Source organism: Vigna radiata, unplaced genomic scaffold, assembly GCF_000741045.1.
Source record: "Vigna radiata var. radiata cultivar VC1973A unplaced genomic scaffold, Vradiata_ver6 scaffold_381, whole genome shotgun sequence".
Lineage (NCBI taxonomy): Eukaryota > Viridiplantae > Streptophyta > Magnoliopsida > Fabales > Fabaceae > Vigna > Vigna radiata.
Window position 1 is genome coordinate 77,232 of NW_014542418.1, and position 22,096 is coordinate 99,327.

The window sequence follows — 22,096 nt, forward strand, 5'->3', positions numbered from 1 at the left end:
TGGCTTTGAGTTTAAAAACACTTGATACATGAATTAATGGGCACTAATTTTGAAGATGGAAAGTCAATAATGCATACACAATGCTTAGGTGTGAGAGATAGAAACATCATTAAATTTGAGAAAGTGTATAGAAAGCCAACTCTATACGTAGCTTCATTGGGATTGATCTTTCTCTTTTTGGATACCAACATTTGGAGTTGAGAGAGACAACTCACTCTTTTCTATCCCTCCCTTATCACATATCATTACATATTATTTTAAAACCTTCCTTCTTTTCATAAATAATTTAACACACCAAGTTGCTGCCATGTCTCTCTCAATTTCCCACAATAATTCTACAACTTAAATTATCTTCCATGCTTTCTTCATCTAACTTGGATTTACTACACTTTAAACTTTACATCACACTTCAAATTTTTTTATAATTCACCTTAACTCATATATCTTAATTTTCTGATAGATAATTCTGTTCAAAATTTATATTGAAAGTGATTTCAATCATTATATTTCTTTTGGAAATATCCATTACTTTTTTATTCTTTATTTTTCAATCAATCAATAGCTTGTATCATAAAGAGCTCAGCTACTACACATAGAAATTTGTTTAGTACTATTAATTCTAGTTGGGTCATGAATTATTTGTTCGATGTAAAGATTTTCTACATTTCTGATCCAGCTAACGTATGTTGTGTGGTTTTTATTCAACCAAGTGTTCGTATTATGCTAAGAACACTCTTTTTTACACATTTTCTTTTTGTTAACGAGTGAGATTTATAAAAAACAATTACAAAATTATGAATAGAAAATTGTTAAGTAAATTAGTTTCTACAAAAATTATGTAATTTTGGTATTTTAACTGATGATATAGACTCTGTTAAAAAGGTGTCATAGAGTATATTAACATTCTTCTTGTTCCATCATGTCCTGTAACACAAAAATAGAAATGAAAAACATTAATGCCTTGTTCACTTGAGTGGATTTGAGGAGGAGTAATTGAGTGGATTTGAGAAGATTTGAAGATAATTTTTGTTGTTGTTTATTTGAGTGAATTTCGAAGTAAACGAGAATGAATTTGGAAGTAAAATTTGTAAGAATTAGTATAAGATTTAATTTATGTGACAGATTAAAAAAATTTACTTCTAAATTCACTCTCGATTACCTCCAAATTCACTCAAATAAACAAAAAAAAAAAAAAATTATCTTCAAATCTTCTAAAATCCACTCAATTACTCTCCCTCAAATCCACTCAAGTAAACAAGACATAAGTAATGGGTGTCAAAGATTTGGACCAGATTATTCTAAGAACACTTCTTGGAAAGAGTTATAAAAAACTCAACAAAAATTAGACATTTGTAAATGAATATAAGATTTAGTGAATAACTTGGTAATGTAAATGACATTGGTCTTAAGAACACTTGTGTTCTTGTAAATGATTAATGGCTTTATACCAGAGACACCATAAATTAGACATAAGCCAGTTTGAATGGCCACCAGAACCAAGTTGAATCATGGTAAAAGCCTGAATGAATCTTCCATAGACAACATGCACACAATCTGAATAACTAACCAAGCACTGGCTACCCCTCTATACATAACAAATTTGGTTCACAATGATTCAAGGAAACCAGTTTTTGTGAGAACAGCATTCCTCACTTTGCTGAGATCCCTACCTTTGAGGGTCCTTCCAACACCTTCAAAAACTGAAAAAGAGGATATTTGACTCCTTGCAAGCCTTCTTGCAATAAACTCATGTGGGGGGAGTTTTGTGTCATACTCATCATCTTCTTCTTCCTCATCATCACTGTACCCTCCACCATAATTTCCAATACCCTCACCATCACCATCATCACCTTCACCACCAACAGAATGGTAGAAATCACCGTAGTCACCAAACTTTGAAACACTGTTGGGGGTCTTGTTTGGCTTGTTCCTATAAATCTGTGACCAGTCAGGAATGTTGAGAGGTGCTGATTGCTGAAGAACCTTGGTTTCATGAGAGGAACTGGCACTGCTATTGCCACTGCTAGTCCTTGGAATCATCCTTGCAGCGCTTGGAAGAGTCCTGGGAACAGCAAGAGGAGAGGACGACCCTTTTTCCTTTGGCTTGTGAACACCAGAAATATTGTTGTAATCAGGTCTGTCCTTGAAAACAGCCCAAACTTCCTCTTCTTCAAAGTCTCCATCTCTCAAGCATCTCCATATTCCACTCCTCTGCCTGTTATAGTTATTATCCTCCATCAATCACTTCCTACATGGTCCAAATCACAACAATATGAATTAAATAAGACTTTGGCTTCCTCCAAATTCCATGATTGCTTAATAAAGTTTGAAAGAAAGAAAAAAGAGGAATTGAAAGTTGAGGAAAGAGAGAGAGAGAGAGAGAGAGAGAGAGAGAGAGAGAGAGATACTCATAGAAGCATTCATACATATATCTTAAAAGCATGTTTTGATATCATATTCCATTAAGGTAAACAATAGTATACCTTTCTCAGAAGATCTAGATAGCAGGCTTTACTTTTTGCTTCTTCCCTGAAATATTGAAAACATATATGTATATATACAAGTTGAAATTAGAGATGAGTCCCTTTTGATTCTGAAATCAGAAGTTTGAGGTTGACAAAAAAATTGTAAACATTTTGTTACCTGTATTGAAGGAGTGATAGATTTTATGTAAGCAGAAGGTCACCCCACAAGAACTGAACAACAGCAACAAGACCCCAAGGGGCAAGAATAAGACAGAGATTAGTTGTGGTTCTGCCCCTATGGATACTCTAAATGATGAATCTATCCATGTATTTAACTCTTGAGACCTGAGAGGACTAACTTTTGACAATGAAAGATAAAGGGGAGCAGTAAAACCCTTTTACTCACTTTATCTGAAATTGCATCTCATGGAATCTTTAATGCAAAATAGAGGAAAGGAACAAGAGATGTTGAATTTCATGTGACATAGTCCTCAATAGTAGTGGATGCTTAGTTGTTCTTAGTCATCTCAATAACAACAATAAAAAAAAGTTTGTGTCTTTTTACCTTTTCCTTGTGGCAATCCCAGGACTCAGGTTTCCTTTTTCTTTCCATTTATATCTTTCACAAGCCCACTTTCCATGAAATGGTATGCAGCATATTGGCTTTTCATGCAGCACAAAGGGTGAAAACTGTGAATTGAGGTAAATTTTGTAGAAGCTATATGATGGAGTAAGAATGGTAAAAGTGAGGAAATTGAAATGATAGGAAATGTACATCCATTGCCTTGTGAATGGACGGCTAATAGATAAAGAATGGTTACTGTCAGAGACGCAGACAAAGTGTCAAACTTTTCAACCAAACAAATAAGCATGTAAATAAATAGGCACACAATCATGTTTTGGTTTTTTCTGCAGTTCAATTTGTTTATGTGGTCTAACAAGTGGAGGAAGATACCACCTTCTATTATAATAATAATAATAATAATAATTATGATATTAATAACCAAAGCAAGCTTATTGTGATAGTACAGAAAGAGAGAAAGAAAATTGACACACGGAAAATTCTGTGATGTGGCAGAAACAAGGATCTGACAATATAAAAAACAAAACACCAAGTCACCAACTTGTGTGGCAGTTGTTCCAAGGGGCCTAGAATCCTCGAACATGTGGTCTTAGATTTTAATTTTGTGATTCATCTGTAAGGAAAAACACACGAGGATCCTAAGTTTAAGGGACATGTGTCCTAAGATTTCTGTCTTCATGAGTTTACATTTCAATGTAATCATTTTTAGTTTAGTTCAACTTTTTTTTTTCAAGTTTCAAAAAGTTATTTTGAGAAACAAAGATAAAATATAAAATAAAATGTAAATGATTTTTTAACAATTATTTTGATAACTTTTTTTATCATGTTTGTAATTATCTAATTAATTTAAACAGATTAATAAACTAATCAAATTTATTGTTAAAAAGTTGATATGAAAATTGTTAATATATGAGAATCTAAAATAAAAATGACTTTTCGTATGTTTTTTTAAAAGAAAAATATATTTTTAATAAATTTTTTGATAATTATTTTAAAATTATTTTATGTGATAATTTGTTATTGTTCCAACAGTGATACAGTCGTCAACAAATTCTTAAGAAAAAGTTATTAAAATACTATGGGATGTTTAAAACGGAAAATGATATTTTAACACTATTTTTTTGACACTGTACGTAGTTGGACAATTTTAAATTAAAAAAACTGAGACAATAGAAGAGAAAATCAAAATTTTTCTTTTTAATTTGAAATCGTCCAATCACATATTGACACGTGTGTAGTATCAAAAATAGTGTAAAAAAAATTGTGTTAAAATATTATTTTAGGTTTAAAACCTAACTGCATCCTTCCAGGAAAGTTCCTGATGAACAACGTGGCCCATATGCATCAATTACTGTTCAATGTATATGATACTGTGACAAAACTTGGAGGAAAAAGAAAAAAAAAAAAGAGATTGCGGTGATCATAAAGAATTTATTTATCTTTCGGTAAAATACGTTATTTAGGTAAAGAATTGTCTAAATTAAAATAAAATTTTAGAAAAAATCGAAAACAATTTAAAATATACATTTTGACTTAAAAGAAATTAAAATTTTTCATATTTTCGTATTTCAAAATGTTTCCATTTTCTTTTGATTTTGATTTTGGTAGAAATATCGTTTGGTTAAGGTAAGCTGAGATTCAGCAATCTAATTTCAAACATTATTTACATTGGTATTCCAATTGATGTTGATTGGGGATTCATTCATGCTAAAGTCTATTGATATTAATTATTTTTCTTTAATTATTTTCTTATTTATTGTTATTTATCCACCGACATGCATATTGAGCATGGTTTTTTCATTTGTTGGTGTTAACTAAATTTATTTAATTATAGTGTAAAATAATAAGTATTACTTTTAACCATGTGTCAATTAGATTTATTTTATACCAACATAAATCAAATGTACATTTTTACTTATATAATTAGAGTTTTTTTAATCAACATTGATAATTTTTTTTTGGGGGTCGATGTCCATCATATAGTTTTCTAATTGATTTTTTTGATAAATATAAATTAGAATCTTTTTTAATTGATTCATGCTAGTTATTTTATGATAATATTCTTGAGGTTATTTTTTCTATGAATGTAAACTGATATTATTTTTAGTTACTATTAACTAAAGTTTTTTATGTCAATGTAATGATACTGTTGTTCGATGGATGCTAGTCATGATCGATTCAAAACACCATTCACTTACAATTTTTTAATTCTGTGTAATCATTTATATGTTTGATGATACTTGAAATATATTTTACTCAAATAAAAAATAAAAACTCGATAAATTTAAAGAAAATATTTAAAAAGTAAAATAGTTGAAACTAAATTATTTTAATTTCTTTAAAATTACGAAATTCCTTGTCCGTAAGATTCAAAGTGAGAATAATTATGTCTAAAGAATCTAAAAAGTAAAAAATTTTCAAAAGCTTAAAAACAGAATCGTGTCTTTTAGGATTACATACATTTTCTATTATTCCAATAGATTTTTAGAAATTGCAGAGATCTTTCATTAAACTAAAACCATATTACATGAATTTATAGTGCAATACTAACAGTTAAATGATAATAAATTTCTATGTAAAATGCGATGTTAGATCTAGATTAGTCGGAACTACGAAACAAAGTGGTAGGTCAGAAGCAATTAATAATTTCAACAAAAATGAACAGTGTGGCGACTGTAAAAGTGAATAACATGGGACCAAACAAGCAGTGTTATTGTGGCACTTAATTATCTTATCTTAAAGCATTCTTAAAATAATCATGTTAAGGTTGATTTGGTTTGGTATTGGTGTAAACGAAAGTGGGAAACTTTTTCTTTTGTGATCTTATTGAACTTTATAGCAAGATTAGAAAACATGACCCTTATGGGTTTATTCTATTCTCACTTTTTGGTGCAAGTTGCTGTTAAGTTAATGAAAATCATGCATAGGGCATTGTGACTACAATACAATGCAATGCAATGTTGCTAACCATTATTGAAAGAATGTGCATAATGGAATGGGACACAGACATTTCAGCCTGATTTCTGGAGCCACCCTCTGAATTATAGCCTATCTACTTGAACTGAACATTTTTTTTCTTTCTGAGATACAGATATTTCAACCTTCAATTTCCTTCTTTAAAGTAAAATATTCTTCAAGAGATACCCATATCATTTTCATTCATAATCTATTTGAATACAATACTAGAAGAGCTTTTTCTCACTAAAAAAGAAAAGAAAAACTATATTTCAGATCTGAAACTTTAAAAACACTTCCAAAACTATAAACTGTCATTGGGGTACACGTTAGCCCCATCACAACCAATGTCAATGAGGTAGATAAGACTGTCTTCTCGTCTATCTCATCTATTTGGACGTCGGTTTAGGACAGAATAGACGTCTACTGTATCATAGATGTTGTTTGTCTTAAAAACCGACGTTTATTTACCAACTTATTTACGGTAATGTCATCGTCCATTAATATACGTCGAACTATCCTCTAACTGATGTTTTAGCGTTTTTACACTAGTGAATTGTTTGCTGATGGAAGTGTCCAACACTATTTTAATCCAATGATCAAATTTTCATTTAGCGTTTGATGGAGTCTGAAACATAATTTGCTGCTAAGGAGAATAAAAATGAGAAAGAAAATGTCATTATCATGAAATGTTAAGAAAATTGTGAGTCATGCATATGACAATATAGGCCATAGTTTTTACCGATGAAACCACTACCACAGCATGCCAAAACTTGACATTTTGAATGTATGATGAGAAAGATAGATTTGTTTAAGGCGAGTCAATTTTGGCGGAGGCTGATACATTCACATATATATATATATATATATATATATATATATATATATATATATATATATATATATATATATATATATATATATATATATATTGTATTATAATCCATGTGCAGTGAACCAGCTAGTGTTAGTATAGTTTTTCACCCTTTCTTTATCCAACCATTAATGTTGCATGAATTATTATGAGTGGGCTAGGAAACATAAAGAAAAGTCAACATTATTCTAATGCAGCTAAAGAATGTTCATCGGTTGTGAAATCTGAAGTGTGTGTCTTAGTTGTCCTCATTGAAGATCCAAGAAAGTTAACTAAAGAAGTGTAAAAATTTGCTTCTTGTTGTGGTCCTTGGAATAATCCATGTAGGAATATCTAATGTTACTGAATATGGTGTTCTGATAACATGTAACTTTTTTATAAACCATTTTTAACTCATTTCATTGTGTTCTTCCAAAGTTCAGTCAGAATACAGTTTCAACCTTTGGTTTCATAAAAACCTGCACAGTACGAACTTTGATTGAGTAAAATTATATGTAACTCAATAAAGACTGCAACTTTCATTCATTACTGTTTCCTTCACACGAGTATAACTTATGGCCCACCAAATTCATTGTCATTCAAATAGGATTCTTTTTATCATGATCTTCTAAAGAGGGCCATTTATTTTTAAAGATAAAATACCAAACCTTAACCTGTTCATAAGGAATTATATGTCAGTATTGCATATCTCTATATAATGAATCAATCATACATAATGTACCGAAATATATGTAGCTTTTATTTTTTAATAAAATCTTGAAATTATATACAGTTACTTTTCTCATCAGTATTTACCAAGAATTGATAGATAAACAAACCAAATCCTTACATTAGATTTTGTAAGAACATGAATGAAACTTAATAATGAAGTTATACCTCCAACAAATTTATAACTTCAAACAAATTTCACTCACTGTGGTAAGAAGTACATGTTTCTTTCAGCCTTGCATGTGCTATTACTTTCACAGCACGTGGCCTATAACCTCTCCAAATCTAAGGTGTACCTCAGGTCAAATTGTAGTAGAAGTGCTATCCACAGTTCCAGGTTACAAACCAAAACCAAGGAATGTGGGTCAAGTATAAGTTGATTTAGACATTTAGACATTACTGAAGCACGCGTGAAGATCTTGTCATCTCAAGGTACCCTATATTCATATTCATCAATTATAGGCCTTAGGAGACTTTACTTCATGGAAAATATTTGGCTTTTCCTATCAGCAGCATTCGGATGCATGAATCAATTTCATATACGTACTTTAATTCCATCAATAATTCAAACAGGAAAGTAGCTTTATAATGAGTTTCTTTTGATAATGCATGGCAACAGATATAGAAAGTTGAGGGGGCAGAGTTATGCTATGATCATTCAAGTTTTCTTCAAATCAGAAGCAAGCAAAGTTTGAGATTTCTTTGATTTGATCCTGTGCGTTTTCTTTAAATTAAAGTTTTAACTCTTCAATTACAAAACCAATAAGCAAGCAACTACAATGATATGTTAAAGGAAAGCAATGCACTTTTTTTGAACACGGGTCAAAGCTCTCCACATGATTTCTCTATCAACTTTAAGACTCTATCAGTGAAGTTGGAAACTCTTCAACTCCATACTGTGCAAACCCTCACTTTCGCATGCAAATTGAAAGCATCATTCACTTTAGTCCTAACTTTAGAAAACTCATTTCAATGCCTAGTTTCGCGGATGTCGCAGCTTGCAAGTGTCATTCCCACTGCTGCTCCTTTTTCTCTGCCATTTTCATTGGCACAAGGACTAAAGTGAATAACACTTTCCAACATTTTACAAATTTTAAGACTTAGTTTCATAAAGTTAGGAACTATACTCAATGGCACTTGAGTTTGGGTCCTCTCCAACTGGATTCCATCCAACTGAGATCTAAGCTGTTAAGTTTGTCATTACTCAACAATCACTGAGGAGAGAAAGAGTGATGTCTGATCAAAATCTCAAACAGATAGAAATCTTGTAGGGAAGCTTTTAATCTAGTTCAGAATGACCATATCTCATGCTTCTCACATGGTGCCTCTCCTGAAAGACTTATATCTCCATCTGAAATCTCTTCTATATCCAATTCTCTCTTCTCCATGATTGTTATACAACGACAAATTCAACTACTCAAATTGAGGCTGATCCAAATGCATCTAGAAAGGATCCAAGCGATAAGGGAAACCAAAACTAGGTGACATGAAAGGAAAACCTCAGCTCCAGCCACAATCTCCAACAAATGATACCCCATGAAAGGAAAACCAAAACCAAGTGACATTCATAAGTCAATTGGTGTTAGAGCCTCGGCTCCAGCCACAATCTCCAGCAACTCCCCTGTGATCTTCGCCTGCCGCTCCCGGTTGTATTCAACCGAAAGTCTTTTACCCAATTCAACAGCGTTATCGGTGGCAGAAGCCATGGCCCCCATCCTAGCAGCAAGCTCACTAGCTACAGACTCCTGCAACGCCCTCAAAATCTGACTATTCAAATAAAGAGGTAACATGGCATCAAGAATGAGAACAGGATCCTGCTCAAACTCCATAAGAGGGGAAAACACCTCACCCTCTTTCCTCAACCTCACAACATCCCTTTCCACAGCCAACTTCCCCGCCTTAGAACTCAACCTAAAAACATCGTCTTTCACATCATAAACCTCCCCCAGAGGCAGCAAAGTCTGAACCACAGGTTCAAACCTAACCAGTGAAACAAACCTAGTGTACACAAGTTCGACTCTATCCACCTCCTCACTAACAAACAATGAGAAAATATCATCAGCAATGACCTGAGCCTCCTTTGCTGTGGGAAAACCTCCAATTTCGATAAAGCTGTCGACTTTAACAAAAGGGTGTTTCCTTTCATAGTTGTGAGTAAAAAACGAGTTACCCTTTTTGCCGACGCTTATAACAACGCACTCCAGATTGAGTTTCTTCAGCTCCTCGATTCGGGTGACGGCTTTTTTTATTACCCATTTATTGAAACCGCCGCAGAGACCGCGGTCGCCGGTGAAAACGACGAGGGCGACGGTCTTAACGGGCCTGACATCAGTGAGGGGGGTGGAAACATCGTCGCTTTTTAGGCGCTGGGTGATGTCGTTCAGCATTTCTGCGAGGTTTGAGGCAAAGGGGCGGCCGTTGACGACGGCCTCCTGAGCGCGGCGGACCCTAGCGGCGGCGACGAGCTTCATAGCTTCGGTGATCTTTTGCGTGGTCTGGACGGTGTGGATTCGTTGGCGGAGCTCGCGGATGCCGCAGCGAACCGGAGGGAGGGTGGGGCGAACAGGAGAGAAGTTGGATTTTGAGAGGGAAAACATGAAATAGGAAAATTGCATTTTTCTGTTTGTTTCAGAGAGGTGGTTGTGTTGTTGGGTGGTTTTGTTTCGTCATTTGTTGTCTCAGTTCAAGAATGTCAATGTTGTTGTGATTCAGATTTGGTTTCAGTAGGTTTTAGTATAGAGAAAAGTGAGAGGTGAGCCACCTTCTTCCTCCGACGTATAGTTGCTTCTGGATTCCATTAAAGACTTTTGTTCATTATTTAAATAAAAAAAATTACTTTTTTAAAGTGCATAGAAGATCCTTTGAAGTGTGTGTTTTGAAATTGTTTGAGAAATTCTAATGATTGTTTTACTTATATTACACAAAAGGTTTTACCAATAGTGTTATAAAAAAGTTAAATATATTTTTACTCCATTAAATATTATATTATTGTGAGTTTTGTTCCTTTTTCAAAGTTTTATTTATTTTTATTTTTTTTTTAGAAAATTCAAATTTTAAGTCTTAAAAAAGTAATGGTATTAAATTCTTTTTAGGTGACTTACGGTGTACCTGTTAAGTGTGTCACATTTTTTTTTTGAAATTAGAATAGGGATTTATTTCGTTGAAAAATTAGGATTATTTAGTTATCTTCAATCAATTAAGAAAAATTAGTTTTAGTCAAAGTAAAATAAGGTTTTTTTTTTTATGTGGTAACTGTGCTTAGTGTGACTGCGATGGTCGTTACAGTAATGTGAAAGAAACGTTCGATGTGAAAGAAATGCAAACAAGTAAGGTAATTTTTTGGTTTTACTTTTTTGTTTAGAGTTGGTTTTGGGTGTAAAATGTTGAAGTTATAATGTATGTGTAGAAATGGTTTTCGACGTGTGTTTGGATCACATGGAAAAGTTCATTAACGGACTAAAATATGTTGGAGGAGAGATACATGTTATAAAATGAGTTGATCTTGATCGGTGGTCGTATTTTGAAGTAGTAGGAATTGTTAAAGAATTCAAGTATGTTGCAGAGTTCAAGCTATGGTGGAAGAGGTCCAAACAAAGACTGATGACTAATCTTAGAATACTGAGTGATGACAGGAAAGCAATTTACTTGGCTAACTACGCACATGAGAATAACAAAGAGGTTGAAATCTATGTGCAACATCTTCGTAGTGAGGCAGTCCAAGTTCGGTTTCTTACTTTTGGTGAAGAGGCAGATGAAGTACACATACAGGAGATGGAGGAAGAGGTGGATGTAGGTGACCAACATGTTAATGAGCATGAGGAAGAGGTCCAAATGGTTGACAAAGAACCTTATGGTGTTGAGAAACAAGAAGAGGTTAATGTGGATATAGAAGAGGTCGAAATGGATGAGGAAGAGCCATATGGTGGTGAGGAACATGAAGATGTTAATGTGGATGTATAAGAGGTCAAAATGACTGAAGAAGAGGCTTATGCTGGTAAGGAACAAGAAGAGGTTAATGTGGATGTAGAAGAGGTGGAAATGGCTGATGAAGAGGCTTATGCTGGTGAGGAACAAGAAAAGGTTAATGTTGATGTACAACACTTCGAAATGGCTGAGGAAAAGGCTTATGGTGGTGAGGAACAACCTTATGTTCATGAGGAACAAGAAGAGGGGAATGTGGTTGAGGGGGAAGTTGAAGCTTCAGCTGAAAATCTGGATGACAGTGAAGAAGAAAGAATAGCAAATGATGATGACGGGTTTTGTATTGAGAATGAGAGGATGGAGCAAGATCGTAGAAATATTAATCATGAATTGGATAGGTGAAGTAGAATGAAAAAAAAGAACAAAAATGTGAGGAAAAGAAGCAATGTTATTGAAGGGTCATTTATGATTAATGAACAAGTTGGACAACATGACATAAATGAATAATACAATACTGATGAATTGTCTTTAGATGTAAATAGTGATGATGGTGTGAGGTTGAAAATGGTGAAGTTTCCAAAGTATAGAGCGGATGATATGAACAAGACCTTCAAATTCAAATTAGGGATGAAGTTCTGTTCATGAAAAGAGTTTAAAAATGCGATAATGGAGCATAGCGTTTTAAATGGAAAAAAGTTAAGTTTGTGAAGAATGATCTGAAGAGAGTTGGGGCACGGTGTAAAAACAAATGTGGTTTTGTTATTTTGGCTAGCAAGGTAGGAGGCAGGGAAACATTTCGGGTGAAAACTCTGGTTGGGCGTCACAGATGTGGAAGGGTTTTTGGAAACAAAAGTGCAAGTGTACAATGGATTGCACAAGTATTAGTAGACAAGTAGGTTTATGTGGATAACATGACGGTAAACCAAATCATTGATGACTGTAATAAGTCATTCAGTGTTGGAATAACTCTTTGGAAAGCTGGAAAAGTAAAGCAAATTGTAATGGATTCTTTAGTGGGTGATGGAGAACGACAATATGCTCGTCTATATGATTATGTGGGTGAATTGTTAATAGTTAAGGCTGAAACCTTCAAGATTAAAGTCAACCAACCCTAATCGACTTTGGCACCCAGGTTTGGGTCATTTTATATGTGTTTAGAGGGTTGTAAACAAGGTTTCTTAGGTAGGTCTTTGCCCTTCATTAGGATAGATGGTTGTCATCTAAAGACAACTTATGGTGGTTAGTTATTAGTGGCAGTGCCCAAAGACCCTAATGACTAATATTTCCCACTAGCTTTTGTTGTGGTTGTAAATGAATGCAAAGACACCTAAAAAAGGATTTTGACACTACTGCTGGTCGATATTGGGGACATAGATTGTCAATGTTGGGTATTTATTTCGGAACAACAAAAGGTAATTTCTTTTTTTTATTATCTAATTTAATTTGGTATAATTTTCATAATTTAGTAAAACCATAATGTTATTGTTTTTGCAGGGATTAATGACAGTTTTTGAGGAGATTTTGAATGAAGTGGAACAAAAGTTGTGCTTAAGGCATTTGTACAACAATTATAAGAAGAAATTTGGTTGAGGAGTGAAAAAAAAAATAGATGAGTTGAAGAATGTTAATATTGATGCTTATAATTGGTTACTTGCAATTCCAACTAAATGTTGGTATAAACATGCATTCGGTACTTATCTTATATGTGATGTGTTGATAAATAATTTGTCTCAGTCATTTAATAGTACAATTTTACTGGCAAGAGACAGACCTATCATTACTATGATGGAATGAATTAGGTCATACATTATGAGTAGGTTTTCAACACTTAAAGAAAAAGTAAAGACATATCCAAGAGATGTTATGGCTAAACCGAGAACAAGGCTTGATAGGGAAGTTGAAAAGAGTGGAAATTGGATTCCTATTTGGGCAGGGGCTGCAAAATTTGAAGTCACTCACAATTTTACAATGGATAAGTTTGTAGTTGACCTAAGTAGCCATACATGTAGTTGTTACTTTTGGGATTTGGTAGGAATACCTTGCAGGCATGTTGTGGCTGCCATTCATTATAAATTAGATAATCCTGAAGATTACGTTCATCCATATTACAAGAAACATGCTTATGAAACTTGTTATGGCCCTAAAATTATTCCAATCAATGGATAACAATTGTGGCCTACGTCTGATTCTGCTACACTACTACGACCCATTTATAAAATGCCTCCTAGGTAGCCTAAAAAGCTAAGAAGAAGGGAACCTGATGAATATGTCAGTCATACAAAGTTGTCAAAGAAAAATATTGTTATGAAGTGTAGCAACTTTAATCAATTTGGACATAATGTTCGAACATGTAGAAAGGGAAACAAAAGCAGAAAGGTACAACTTCACTTATTTACAACTTCAGTTATTTACACTATGATAAGTATTTATGTTAGAATGACTGCAAGGGAATTGTTAGCATGGAATAACAAACCAAGAGGGTTTTTAATATTAATGTGTGCCTTTTAATTTCTTCTCAAATTATCTTACTATGCAAATAATAAATATAAATAAAAGAGTAAGAGTGAGAGAAATTTGCACAGATGATTTTTATACTGGTTCAGATCTTACCAATCCTACGTCTAGTCGCTTATCTCAAACCGAGATAAACAGTTCACTAAGCACAAAACAATTACAAATTACAATCACAAAGAAACAATTTGTAAGAGTTTAGAAACCACCTCTCTTGATACCACAAGAGATGAACCTGCACCTCCTTTGAGTCTTCACAAAGGATGAAACACCTCCTCCAAATACTTCACGAAGGATGAAACACCTCCTCCGAGTATTTCACGAAGGATGAACCACCTTCTCCGAATACTTCACGAAGGATGAAACACCTCCTCCAAATACTTCAGGAAGGATGATCCTCTTCCACACACCTCCTCAGACGCACCAAGGATGAACCAGCTATTCCTCTGTCACCGTAGTAGCAATGTACCAGCACCACAGACAAGAGTTTCCTTAGTTGAGCAAGAGCACACACTTCTCAAAGATTTCTAAGTGTTTTTGCACAAGGGAAGAGTTTCCATTGATGTATAAAGGGAGCCTATTTATAGACTCAAGCAAAAACTCTTCCATTCTTCGTAACTGGCCATTTAACGCTTTTAATCGATTAATATTAATGTTAATCCATTTAACGCTTTTAATTGTAAACTACAATTATTACAAAAGCTTTCCATAACAAAAATAAATCTTCAAATGATCTTCATGAATCTTGATATATTTTGACATGATTTGGGCATCATCAAAACTTCATCTTCATCATTTTGCTAACAATTTACACTATGATAATTATTTACACTATGATAATTCTAATTACCTTACTCCATTGGCAAAACACAAGGGGAACTTCGAGAGGAGGAGGATCTACCACTACAACACAAGCTGGAAGAACATCAAGAAGGCCAAGTTCCACTGTAGGAGGATCTGCATCAACATCACAAGGTGGAAGAACATCAACAAGGGGAACTCCAACTTGAGGAGGAGCTCCATCAACATCACAAGCTGGAATAACATCCACTAGGCCAACTGGGCATGGAGGAGGATCTACACCAACTGACCAAGGGGAAAGAAGAACGTCCTCAAAAGTACTGGCTGCACAAGTTTTAGGGTCCCAAGCTAGTAGCAATTGAAGTTTTAGTGTAGGCAATTGATATTTTTAATGTATTTTGGTACTGATCGTGACCCACTTAAGGAACATGTTAGTAGTGGGTACAATAATTTTTTGTCATGTACTAGCACATGTAATGCTGAGTAAAGTGGTAAGGGACCACTTGAACGAGTTACCTCAATCACTTCTCTTGTTTAATGCTAAGGGACCACTTTTAATTTGTTCATCCTTACCTTTATTTTTTTGTTCATGACAGATACATTTCCAAGGGTATTTTTATCAAGAAAAGTTTATGTTATTTACATATTTCATGCCTTGGTATAGTCTAAATCAGCCATGTTATTGTGTAGTTTGGATTGTCATTCTTGTTTAAATCAACCATATTATTTAACGTTCTAATCATTTTCCCAATTTTCGTTGTTAATGGACAAAATTCATTGTCTTTTGTCAAAGTCAAATAACAACATTTTAGAATGACAACAATAATAGGATAAACCATAATTTGGACTCAAACTGAAGTACCAAAATTTTATTAAATTAAACACTTCACAATACTACAACAACACAAATTTACAATACTAATTACAATTGATCTTTAACAAAAACATTAAACAAAATATAATTGTCAATGCCTATGACAAAAACAAACAATAACAACATCATTTTCCGAACTTTTTTTTGTTGCTCTAATTTTTTCTTCGGCTTCTTGTTCTTCTTCCTTAGATCCAATAGAACCTTTTCCTTTCCCAAAAGAGACTTCAACTTCTTCACATTTTCTTTGTAAGCTTTTTTCAATTTCAAAATCTTCTTCATCAATCCATTCAAAGTAATTACAATTTGAATTAGTCTGCAATAAAAATTACGTCCACATTAATAAAAACTTCATCACAATAACTAAAGCATTTAGTAACTTACTATCCAATTTCTACATCTCAAAAATAGTCTTCTTTTATTCTTCAAAGTAGTTGCCTTCAAAAGCAACAATCTTTCCTCACAACCATACAATTTTGTTGGTAACAAGATCCACATGTTTGCGACCAAAACCCTATATTCCCAATTCATCTCTTTATTCTCACAAAGAACACCAAAACAAATTGTATAACCTAAATAAACTTACCTCCCCAACGAGACGAATTCCAAACTTAATAAGTTGGATTATGATGTGCAAATCATTTAGCTAGATATTAGAGTTAACAAAAATTAAAACCCAAATACAACGTAAAATATTACATTTTATCTTATTCAAAAATATATTTATGTTTTTTTTTCTTTTAAAGTAGAAAACAACTTGCTTTGAGTGCCTTCAAACAAACTTTTTTTCCCTTATAATAGTGAGATATACGACCAATCTTGCTTCCTCCTCCATTTCATTTTAGGAATCATTCTACATTTCTGTAATATATTTATCTAAAACTAATTTTCGAAGGGTTAAACTTTATGGACAAATTTATGTAAAATAAATGACATTATATGGATATATCTTTTAGCATGGTCTTGATATCCCAATTTATTTTTGCTGCCTTAGGCTAGGGTTTACAATTTACAAGATACAAATTATTGATTTTTTTCTCCTTTATCTTGGATAGATCATTCTCTAAGGTCGCGTTTGGTAAATTATTATATCTATTCTCATTTTCCACCGTTTGATGTTGCGCTCAGACACACTCCCGCTGAGAACCAACGCTGAATAGAAACAAATTTCATATTCCAAGTTTCTGTAGTTCCAATTTCCAACGTCCGATTGTTCCAACGACGATGCTCTCACTGCAATACAATTGAAATCTATTCAAAAAAGGTAAAATTGCAAAAGTAAAAAAAAAAAAAAAAATATGCGAAGACTGCTTGGGAAGATCTCGGGATTGTTCGGCAATCGAACTAAAGTGGGAGTTGACAAAACAGGGAACACATATTTCACTAGAAATGAAGAGGTTGATGGCGTCGGTAAGTGCTTTGTGTGTGTGTGTTTAATGGGTGTTTTTTTTATTGTGTTTTTTGATTCTGGGTTTGTACGTTTGTGGTTTGTCTTGTATGAACTCTTCGTGTAATATAGAGAATGGGGTGTTTTTGCATTGCAATGATCACCTCACTGTCAATACTTCACTTACTTGATCTACCCGATATTGTGATATTCTTAATTTGCTTTGCTTTCTTTTTTCTGTTGATATGGTTATGAACCAAACAAAGTTAGTGTTACCATGTGAGTTGGTGTAGTGCTGACAAAATTAGTCCGCAGGATAAGAATGTTTAAAAGAATACACTCAATTAGGATGTCAGTGGTTTGAATTCTGTGAAGAAAAACCCTTGGGGGAGGGGTTGAATTGATACAAACCCCCAAGAATAAGGAAAGGAATACTTTCAAGTAGCAGGTCCTTGGTTTGCATTCTGTGAAAAAAAAAATTCCTTGTAGAGGGGTTAGCAGGATTATTTCCAAAGGAAAATGCCTCTGGATATATCCAACAGATAAAGGTTAAATATTAGGCTTTGAGATTGGAGGTGTGAAGTAACTTCGCCACTGTCACAAGTTTTTTGAGGTTATTGGTTCTTGTTTGAAGTCTTAGGAGTTGGTGCAACTTTTAACAAGGTTGAGATTGATCTTGTTTTACAAAGTAAAATAATTAAATAAATAAAATTTATTTATTGGCATTTAAAAATTTTGGCACTATTTTCTTCTGCTGGATTGAATCATTTTAGAATTCAAATATCACTTTGGTGTGTAAGTGTGAATTTTTTTAATTTCAAAACTCTGGTTCGTATTTTTTTTTTGTGTTCTGCGTTGTAGTTCATTTTATAGTGAATCTGTCTGATTTTGCTATTTTGTTTTGGTTTACTAGTGAAAGAGAAAAGATGGGTCATATTTAAGGGAGAGGAGGATCCGACCTCTATTCCAGGTATATATTTTACATTGGTCAACATTTAACTGCTGAATTATTACATTTATTATGACATTTTGATTCCGGGATGGATCCAATTGTTTTATATGTTGAATATTTGAAGACTTTGTTTTGTCATATTTCCCATGCTTAAAGATGATTACTGTTGCATGGTTTCAGTTGAATGGATATGTTGGCTGAATGGGCAGCGTAAAAAGGCTCCAACTCCAGAGGTAAATTGCCATACACTATGAATATCCTTTTTCTAGTACCATAAAGTTATCCAAACACAAATCTATTGATGTTTATTCATACTTTTTCTGTCATGGCTAGGCTAGATGACATGATGTTGCTTATAACAGTTTCCCTTTAAAGTTTTCCTTATCTTCAAGGATTGATTTGCAATGAATAAACATTGATTTTTGTTAACTCTTTCTATCTATCTACTATCAAAACTCTGATTTTCTTTCAACAACAACGACCACAAAGCCTTTTCTCCTAGGCAGGGCTAGTTACATGAATCAAAAGACGACGTAATGTTCTATTGTCAATCTTGTCTACATATGGATCATTGACCTTTAAATCCTTCTCAATGATTTTAACCTATAAATTTGTTTCCAGTCTCCCTTTCCCACTATCAAGGAGTTACCCCCAGCTAAATTCTCATTACTTGGGCTTCTATAGGTTTTTCCCACGCATGCCCAAATCACCAAAAGTGAGATTGTACTATTTTTTCTTTTTTTTTTTCTGTAGTAGGTGTTATCCTAGTTTTCTCCCCAGTGTAATAATGGATTCTTTCCTAATCCTATTTTGTCTAATATGTCTTCTCATCCAATGCAACATTGATTTTATTCTCTCCTGGGCTTTTGGCTGCCCAAAATTCAGATCAATACAACACCTGAAGTTTAGTGTTTTACGCTTCCTTAATAGGGCAAGGTCACAAGGGTAAGCTAATCAGATAGGACATGCTCTTGAAGCATTCTGTATTAGTTGTATTGTCCCTTGCCGTTCTTCTGCAGAACTGTCTTAGCTTTCTCTCATATTTTTCCCACTTTTCTCGATTTTGGTTTCTCTTTCATTTTGTTAGTTTGGGGAATTAGATCGAGCTATGTAGTGATCTGTGTTAATTTAGTTACTCAGTTTATTACTTTTGCACCAATACTTATATGCAAAACTTATTTGCAATGAGATGACAAACTATTAAGCTAACCCTGTAAGTTGTAATGTTTTATGGATGTCTTCCTGGGAAGTGATTTTGTTTTGTAAATAGGTACTTTGAAAAGTATGTTATTGTACTATTTTACTTGACAATACTTTCACCTTCAGGAAATGATGGAATTGGAAGCAAGACGTGAACGTGTTAGACAGAATGTTGCTCGTATGTACCAATTATACTTCAACCTTATCAAACTAATTGTGTGAATTGGTTACCTTACTCTGATTTAGTTATATTCCTCTCCGTCCTTAGCATTTCATGTAATAGTTCTAAATATAATGAAAGAACATTCTTGGCCACGTTTAGTTCTGTCCAAATACCTTAACACAAACTCTTTTTCTTTTCACAAAGTTCTCAAGAAAGAGGAGCAAGAAAGGATAGCCAAAGAAGGAAGTAAAGGCAAACGTATCAGCACTGGTCAGATGCTAAAAATTTTATTGATATAGCAGTATTCTTCTTTATTTATTGGAAGTTATTGATTAATTTACAATTTCTATGCAGGTAAAGCCAGTGGTCCAGATTTGAAAAGTTTTATTCAACAATTTCCAGTTCCTTCAGAAGGTCATCTCACTATCGTTTTCTTTGACATAAATATTGAGTTCTTTTTGAAAGAAAACTTATTAAGATAAACTGAATTGAATCATATAAGCAGATTGATCTTAAAATCTTCCCCTATCTCTCAAAGCAAAATAAACCAAATATAATTCTTGTTAGTCCATGCAAATGATTATGTTGTTTACTTTAGCTTCTTCATAAACAGCATTCAGAGATTTCTGTCCCAGTCCTTATGAAAGAAAAAGACAATGTCTTCCAGAAAGAGGGAATTCTTGTTATACATCCCTATCCTTTGAATATAGTTTTTGACATATTTTCTTCACTCTAGGTAATGACGTTGAAGAATCACCTAGCACTACGGGTGGCTTAAGGTGAGTCTTCTGAAACTGAGTTTTTTTTACCTAAATTTATTGTGTAAAATGCATGGCCTTTGCTGTGAATTGCAGTTCTTTTCCAGCATAAAAATTTCATTCTTTTATTATATCTGATTCAGTTAGCAAAATTTGTTAGTAATTTGGTTTCCATCTTTTTATGCTTATCATTAAAATATTGCCAGAAAGTTGTTTGGCTGTCTTCTCTTTGTTTCTGTTCCATCATTTTGGTACCCTTATCTCACTAGCCACTTGGTAAAGTCTCGGATATATGATGTATTGCTATTGGACTTTGTAAAACCGAAATTCTCAAGGCCATTATCCACCATGATTAACAAACTCCCAACCATACCCTTTATAAGAAAATTTAATTAGAGAGTAGATCCGGTGACTATGTATGAAAGAACTCTTAAGGATACACAAAAAAAATAAATAAATAAATAAATAAATAAATAAATAAATTCATTTTTGACTGTGTTCTCTGGAAATGACATTCTATGACTGAATGATTTTGATCTTCAGTGGCATGGTTTTGACGTTCATATATGTTATCTTCTCATGCTTTAAATGTTCTTTAACCACGGGATCTTGTTGATAGTGTCTTCTAGTTGCTGTGAAATCAATTTTTTTGGATAAAACACTAGTTTAAGCATAATTGTTCAGTAATCATGTGATCTTTCTGCAGGAATCCTCAAGAGAGTTTAGCTGAGAAAACAAAAGACGAGTACCAGTAAGTCTAAATGTGTACATTCTCAGTCAATAAACATCATGATTGATCAAAGCCTCCACTAATCTTAATTTTAGTTAATGAAACAATTGTTCCAAAATTGTTTAATGGTTTTATCAGAAATATCATTTCCCTAGATTTAACCCTGATATTTATCTGTTAAAATAAAAATTCTTTCCAGGTCTGCAGAGGCAACTGGATCTGGTGCATCCTTTAGACCAGGAACGTGGCAACCTCCAACTTGAGCTTTCATTAGAAGGTCTTTCTGAACTTAGATGACCCACACATTATTTTGAAAGCCATGAATGATATTTCTTCCCCAAGAATTTTGATACAAGTCTTGTGTTCTCAAGTTTCTGGAAATTTTGATTCATTGATAAACCTTTGTCTAAAGAATATAATCAATAAGACAACCTGATTATTTATGCATTTGAAATGACTATGTTTCTTGTTTATACCATACCCAATAATCTCATTGTTTAGGAATCGAAGTCAAGTGCAATTTAAATATTTTTTCCACCCTTCAAGACATCTTTTAAAGCTAAAATCGTGACAGAATTCCAGTCTCCAAAGAGGATACTTCAGATGTATAGTGAAAGACCTTAATGATATCATTTCACGGATTTGAGATTAGAATAATGACAGCAATAGTGGAACATTCGATCCCTTAAATCCTCCGGTGAGAATGATTAGTCATTTCCTTTAGACCTTGAGTGGGGATTTATGTTTTTAGTACATCCAATAGTTCCACATCGCTTAAAAGTCAAGATCAAGAACAATTTAAATATTCCTTCCTCTTACTATCTTTTGAGATGTCGTTTAAGGATAAAACTATGATGGAACTTTAGTCTCCAAAATAAACAATACTTCATATGTATGGTGATTCACTCTAATTATTGGATTCAATAAATTCATATTTGTTTTTCTATCAAGGAAAATTTATGTTCTTGATGATAAACACTACGGATGAAAATCAACCACAAGTTCCTATGTTATAATGATTTCTTATACCTAATATAAAAGTTCTTCTTGACATAAGAACCTTATACCTCTTCTCACCATAAAAAGGATGTTTTAATGAATTACTTGTATAAATATATTCAAGGAATGAGTCTAATCCTGAAAAAAAAAAAAACTAAAACATTTTTAGCTCAATTTTTACAATAATTAGTTTTCAAAATTATTAAAAAAAAGGTTAT

At 33.3% G+C, this 22,096-nt stretch overlaps 3 protein-coding genes across 6 annotated transcripts; 1 reads left to right on the forward strand and 2 right to left on the reverse strand.

Annotated features, from left to right (window-relative positions):
* Positions 1-1,357: 1,357 nt before the first annotated feature.
* On the reverse strand, positions 1,358-3,149 carry LOC106780080. 4 transcript variants are annotated; one of them, XM_022776858.1, is made up of 4 exons: positions 3,031-3,149; positions 2,644-2,696; positions 2,484-2,529; positions 1,358-2,248 (listed from the first exon to the last, which is right to left on the reverse strand). In XM_022776858.1, exon 4 carries the CDS (start codon positions 2,236-2,238, stop codon positions 1,606-1,608), a length of 633 nt encoding a protein of 210 aa, XP_022632579.1. In that variant the 5' UTR covers positions 2,239-2,248; positions 2,484-2,529; positions 2,644-2,696; positions 3,031-3,149; the 3' UTR covers positions 1,358-1,605. The 4 variants fall into 4 exon arrangements, with proteins under 4 accessions (XP_022632579.1, XP_022632580.1, XP_022632581.1 ...); XM_022776859.1 differs by lacking the exon at positions 3,031-3,149 and adding an exon at positions 2,872-2,890; XM_022776860.1 differs by lacking the exon at positions 3,031-3,149 and having other exon boundaries at positions 2,484-2,549; positions 2,644-2,849.
* Positions 3,150-8,178: 5,029 nt separating this feature from the next.
* On the reverse strand, positions 8,179-10,399 carry LOC106780079 (ATP synthase gamma chain, chloroplastic). Its single transcript, XM_014668323.2, has one exon. It carries the CDS (start codon positions 10,198-10,200, stop codon positions 9,151-9,153), a length of 1,050 nt encoding a protein of 349 aa, XP_014523809.1. The 5' UTR covers positions 10,201-10,399; the 3' UTR covers positions 8,179-9,150.
* A 6,254-nt stretch (positions 10,400-16,653) lies between these two features.
* Positions 16,654-21,357, forward strand: LOC106780082. Its single transcript, XM_014668326.2, has 9 exons — positions 16,654-17,099; positions 17,990-18,046; positions 18,209-18,261; positions 19,355-19,406; positions 19,596-19,661; positions 19,746-19,805; positions 20,128-20,170; positions 20,856-20,900; positions 21,079-21,357. Exons 1-9 carry the CDS (start codon positions 16,988-16,990, stop codon positions 21,140-21,142), a joined length of 552 nt encoding a protein of 183 aa, XP_014523812.1. The 5' UTR covers positions 16,654-16,987; the 3' UTR covers positions 21,143-21,357.
* Positions 21,358-22,096: the final 739 nt, after the last annotated feature.